This window comes from Phaethon lepturus, unplaced genomic scaffold, assembly GCF_000687285.1.
Source record: "Phaethon lepturus isolate BGI_N335 unplaced genomic scaffold, ASM68728v1 scaffold6123, whole genome shotgun sequence".
Classification (NCBI taxonomy): domain Eukaryota; kingdom Metazoa; phylum Chordata; class Aves; order Phaethontiformes; family Phaethontidae; genus Phaethon; species Phaethon lepturus.
Window position 1 is genome coordinate 31,897 of NW_010528266.1, and position 6,000 is coordinate 37,896.

General features: G+C 38.9%; 1 protein-coding gene across 1 annotated transcript in view; it reads right to left on the minus strand.

The window, feature by feature from the left end:
* SNAP91 (synaptosomal-associated protein, 91kDa) overlaps positions 1-6,000 on the minus strand; it is a gene marked incomplete at its 5' end in the record, with an annotated part of 37,433 nt that overhangs the window by 21,622 nt on the left and 9,811 nt on the right. The window contains one exon of the mRNA XM_010283615.1: positions 5,778-5,948. Coding sequence (XP_010281917.1) covers positions 5,778-5,948 — 171 coding nt within the window. The remainder of the gene's footprint in view (positions 1-5,777; positions 5,949-6,000) is intronic.

Here is a 6,000-nt window from a genome sequence, read left to right on the forward strand (position 1 = left end):
TTAATAAAGATATTAAATACTTGCATGCTCAAAGCCCTATATATATATTGGGCTCAAATAATACATGTGATTAATCTGCAACTGTGAATTTGCTTGCATAGTGCTTTGCAAACTTAAGCACTGTTACAAATAACAATTCAATTACATTAGCAGAAATCTGCATCTACCATTTCCAGCTTCTGAGCCAAGTCAGTCATGCAACATCTGAGAAATTGAACTTACTTGTTTCTTAACAGTATTCCAATCGGATCTTTCTGAAGCCATAACCTGATGCATAGGTTATATTTACTCAGCTTGCTTCTGACAGATGAAGAATGTTCATCTTAACTACTGGCTAGCCATAGTTTGTACCTCCTTCTTTGAGGATCACCTCTAAGGCCAACCAGTCAAGCCAGGGAAAACAACAGTTTTGGGCTTTTGGAATGACCTGCTCACGAGTTTTCTTTGACTGTTTTTTTTTGTTTGTTTGCCAGTTGCTAAGTGGTATGTTTAAATTTTAAGCTCTGAACTTTTACAGCATTATTCCTAGGCTTAAACCACCATCTGTAGCTCTTAACTCCACGAAGTAGTCCTAATGGACAGTGCCATGTAGGACTATCCTCATAGGCAAGCATTTTCTTCACAAAAAGACTGCGTAATTAAGATGAAATACTTCAAGATGCTCTTAAAGGCCATATCTCTACTGCTACAAAGGCAGCAAGTTACAAAAATTCTGTTGGGGAATAATGCAACTGCACTGTCAAACTACTACAGGAAAAAGCTTAACATGCTTTAACTTGACCATCAATTTTAAAATGAAAACAACCATTTTAAAAAACAAGTTTGTGTCAGTTAATCTAAAAAGCTTAAAAGAACATGCATTGAAACTTCAACAGAAGAGATGAAAGCCAGTCTTGTACAATAGAATTAAAATGAGTTAGTAGCAAAAAAAGGCCTGCTAATAAGCCATTTCAAATATAATTCTATTTTTCATGTAACAGGTACAACAATAAAACTGGATGGCAGTTGTCCAAGTAAAAAAAATCATAATTAGTAAGATGTCACAGTATTGTATGTATACCAGACACTGGAATACACTGCATAGAAAAAATTCAACACAGAACTGGACTGAAGAGTTTTGAATTGTACTACTTGAGAATACCCTATGTATATGGTCATGTGTGTGGGGTTTTGCTCTACAGGGCCAGCTTTCAGATGGAGGGTCACCCTGGGCTCTTTCAAAAGAACACATTTCTACCCACAAAAGCTTGTAGGCCAACAGCACAGAAGGTGGTCAACACTACTTATAATTACTTCCCAGCATGAGAGGATAAACTCCAGATTTCGTAATGCATAGAGTTAGTCACAAGTTCTATGTTGGGACCACGTCAGCCCTAGAGTAACACCTATTCCTGTCCAGATGTAGAATAATGAAGTTCCACATGCAACAGCCACAGAAATTCAGGTGGGCACAAATTCCTTCCAGCCCGCAGATGGAAGGACCAGCTAGGTTTGCACTACCTAGCTTGGCACCAGCTTTATTTATTGCCACTTCTGAGTAAGGTTCTAGCTAAGCAGTATCACTTTCTTTATCATCATACTTGGGTTAAATCGTAGGTGGGATAAACACCTAAGATCATAAAGGAATCTAAAGGAAAAATGCCATGTTAAGAACTTTAAATATTAATTACTCCGAGAAGTTCAAGAAACCTATAGAAGCATAAAGACAGACCAACCTGAACAGGTAACCCTACAACTCACAGCTCAAACCAAGGGCTGGGTTGTTTTTTTTGTTTGTTTTGTTTTTTTGGTGTTTGTTAGGTTGTTTGGGGTTTTTTTTTTTGTTAAAGTTAATGCTTTTCAAGTTCTTTGAAGCCTTTCAAAAGGCCATGCTGCTCCTACACAGATACCCTCTGCTAAAATCTAGCATCACATGCAGAAATGGATACAATTAAGTACTGCATTTGGGCTTTTTTTTGTTTGTTTCTCCATATTGACACAGTAACAATGTAAGTGATCCTCTCCCTTTACAGCAATTACTGTATTTACTCAGTTTATGCCACTTCCTTACATTTGTGCATCTTCTGCTTTAAAAGTGAATCTAGCTTTTGACTTCTAGAATCAAGTAGCGCATGATCCTCACTTGGGTCTACAGACAGCCTGGAAACTTAGAGAGATGTTGCTGAAACCTTCGCAAATTCATACTGCATGGAACATCTAATAGGAGCGATAGGTATATATTATGTACTGCATAATACTTACATTGTTAAATAAAAATAGTTATTATTGCAATGATGTGCAAACAAGGGCATTTTTAAATTCTGAAGTACTGAAGTAGTGCTTCAGTACATCGTATGCACAGCAAAGTAAGTGTTCCTGGAGTGGTCTGTTTAATTTCAAACACGCAGGCTTTATCTAATGCCATGGCATCAATATATAACAGAAGTTACTTACACATGCTAATACAGCTGACTTGCACAAAACATTAAATGATTGTAACATGTGAAATAACCCTATGGAAAGTCACAAGTATAGGAAAGAACACAGAACTAAAGTGTAGAGAAAATATTTTTTTTTTCTGTTTCCACAGGTTTTTTCCTCTTCACAGAATCAGAATTCAGTCATCCTTCATTACTTTTTGACATGGAGAACCTGACCTGTTTCTTGAGCTAACAAGAAGTATTCCACTAGGCTCAGTGCTAGGAAAGAATCACAAAAATTATGGGATTTTTTTGTTGCTGTTTGTTTTTAAAATAAACACTAGATTGCTGCATTAGCATGTTCTAGCACAAGGGACATTCATTAGCCCTCAACTGCCAAAGTCTTCATCACTTTGCCTTTAAAGGGAAAATGATAGTTCTCCTGCCCACTTACGATTCATGTCATCTGAATGCCTAATAACTGACATTTGCACAGTGTCTGCCATGACTTGTTACCTGCATGGCCTACAGTGTAATCACACAACAGAATATAACTCAAGAGCACATCACTAGTGTCCCAAATTCTATTATTGAGATATATGGCATTTCAAGATATTTTGCCTTTCTTCTACCTTTAGATTTCTCCCTCTCAGGAATAATTCCAGCTGCACGTTGAAAACAGCCTTCTCTTGTCTTAGAAATATGATAAGGAATTCTTCAAGTTGGCCCAGGTTAGCTGAAAGCTTGCCCATTAATCAGATAGAATTCTTAAAAAAAAGCTATGCTGGATCAATCCTAAATTTCTCATCTGCTTTCCAAGACCATGTTAGAGATGAAGACATAACGCAGAGCTGCTTTTGCTCTTAAAGACAAAGCCCAGTTATAGGCAGCGTGCAGGCTCCTATCAGCTAAAGCACCAGCAATAAAGTGCAAGAGAGTAACACTCAACACTCAGTCCTGCAAAGTCCCCTCTTCTGCTTCTTCCATCAGCTTGGCTGCCTTTTTCCTGCAGCTTTCAGCTTCCTTTCCCTAGCCAGCCACTCCTTGCAGACTCTTTACATTCTTTCTCCTGAGATCACTGCTCCTGCACCTTCCCCTACCACACCTCACTGCAAGGAACCATGTAAAGCAACTAAAAACTGGCAACCCGCAAAAAGTTAAGGTGACCCTGAAGACTGTATCTCTAGAAGACCTCAAAGGCCAAATACCTACTTAAGTGTCAGCATGCCTAGCACCACAAAAGCTAGAGAGCAACAGTGTCTACCCAAAAACTACCACTGCTTGCTCTATACACAGTCTTGAAGTAACAAAGAATGTTAGTATGGGACATCACTTACAGCAGAGGCTTCAGAATAACAAACAAAAAAGGAAACAAAAAACCCCACAAGTAGAGAGATGGAAGTTCAGTATGGACTCCAGGATCTTAACAGGGTTTGGCCTGTGGGTGCCCTGACGGCACTGCAAAACTACCTTTACTGCTGAGTGTGTTTAGAGATTTTTTTCTTCTTGAGAACTAGAGGTTTTCTGCTATTGTAAATAATAAAACTTTCCTTCTTCCTGAAACATTCCAGGAAAAAGTCAGCATTCATCTAATATACAATCCATGGGAGATTTACAGTATTTGAGCAAGAAAATACATTCTCTTTAAAAGAAGAGATCAAGTCACGGAAATCTGGAAACTGCAAATGTAAAATTCTTTCCACACTGGGAGGATGAAGACAACTCCACTTCTTAACATGTGCCTCTAAGTAATCTAATGATCAGTTAAATCTCTAGAAACTAAAATCATCCAGCTCTTTGCTACTTTATAAACATGGAAGCAGACACAGGATTTGGTAGCAGCCATTTTTCTAGGCACAGGATACTGTAAAAGGTAGAAGAAGAGTACATCTTGCCACTGTAGTACTGGTAGAATAGGCAAGGGTAGGTGTTTTTCTAATCCTGTTGCAAGTTTACGGTGATTTCTAGCCATTTAATTTTTTTTCATGTTAAATTAGTAATGCAATTTGAAAGTGCCATATCCAAGACTGGCTCAACCCCAGTGTCTACACACCAGAAGTTTCACACTCTATGCATCCGCAGGGGTGTTAATGAGCACAGACCTTGGCTTCTGCAAGTAACCAACATCAGACTCTCTTGCTCCTAGTGGTGTCCAGAACCATTGCCCACAACTATTTTAAAATTGCTTCTGAACTGCCCGACCCTGTGGCACTTGGACTATTATCCTTCTTCGTAAAAGGAGGGGTTTAGTAGCAGGTAGCAGCTGTACTCCTTTCTTACAGCTTCTCAGTAGTTTTACTGGGGATTCTTGGAGCTGTCTGTTGAAGTCAGTCCTAAACAAAACTTCTAACTGGGAACTTTCAGTTTCTAGGAAACACCTTTGTAGCCAGACTGTTTATGTATGAGACCTCTCCAGCAATCCTGTCACTAGAAGTGATAGATAAACACAGCCCTCAGAGAACACACTGGAATTCAGTTTTGATAACAAGTCATTACTAACTCCTGACATCCACTGTCATGCTGGAAGCGTGCATCACATGAAGAGAAAGCTAGAAAAATACAGTGATCAGGTGACCTTAGACATGTTAACAGTTAGTAAATCAGAAGATTTCTCCATTAACCTAAGCTTGTATAGTGTTGAAAATAAACAGTAATTTCTGACATGCTGTTGAGAAGCCTCCTGCTCCACAGCAATGACAAGAAAACTGACAACATACTGTAATTTCCTCTTACTAAAGAGGTTAGCAGCTAACATTAGAGACTGAAAGAGCGTAACTAAGCTATAAGAATACATTTCCTATACATCAGTTGTATAGTTGGTATTTAGTACAAGTTCATTGCCACTTTAATTTACTGTTAATGCCGTGTGAGATAAAACTCAGACTCAAGAATGCTGAAATATAGTAATTTCAGCTGGCTCAATACTATACTTACATGAAAGATCCAAACCAAACACAACACAAGCGTGACATGTAATGAAGGGGCAGGAAGCATCCATCCTCTTCAACTATGAAAGCACAACTGCTTTTCCCAGAAAATGTACTATAGTGCATAGTTATTGACTAATGTGGAAAGAGTACCTGCTTACCCCAGTGTGGATCTGAAAACTAATGTTCTTAGCTGTTCAACCATAAGGTAACTCAGTCTAAGTGTATACAGTTTTCCATTTCCACATATATGCAGAGGAGTCTATTAGCTAAAAGCACAGCAAACAGAGAGGTAGTTGGACAGTTCACATTTCCTGTTCCATCTAGCACCCAACACACAGGCAACTCTGGTATTTTTGGTTAAATTAGAGGCCTTGTTACAACAGCTGAACTCGATATTGCTTCATCTACCTTACACACTGGCATAGAGCACTAGAGCAACCAAACTAACCTCCAAAGAGATCCACTTCAGCAGTGGCAGCAGTAATAGTTGTAGTTGTAGCAGCAGGAGCTGAAGTAGTTGTAGTATCAGTAGTTGCAGCAGTAGTTGCACTAGGCTCTGGGGCAAATGGATCTGAAATCTGTGGCTCAGAGGTAACACCGGAAAGTGCAGCCAGATTATCTATATGCAACCATATAATGAAGATCAAACAGGAAAAGTAAGGGGAAGAGGG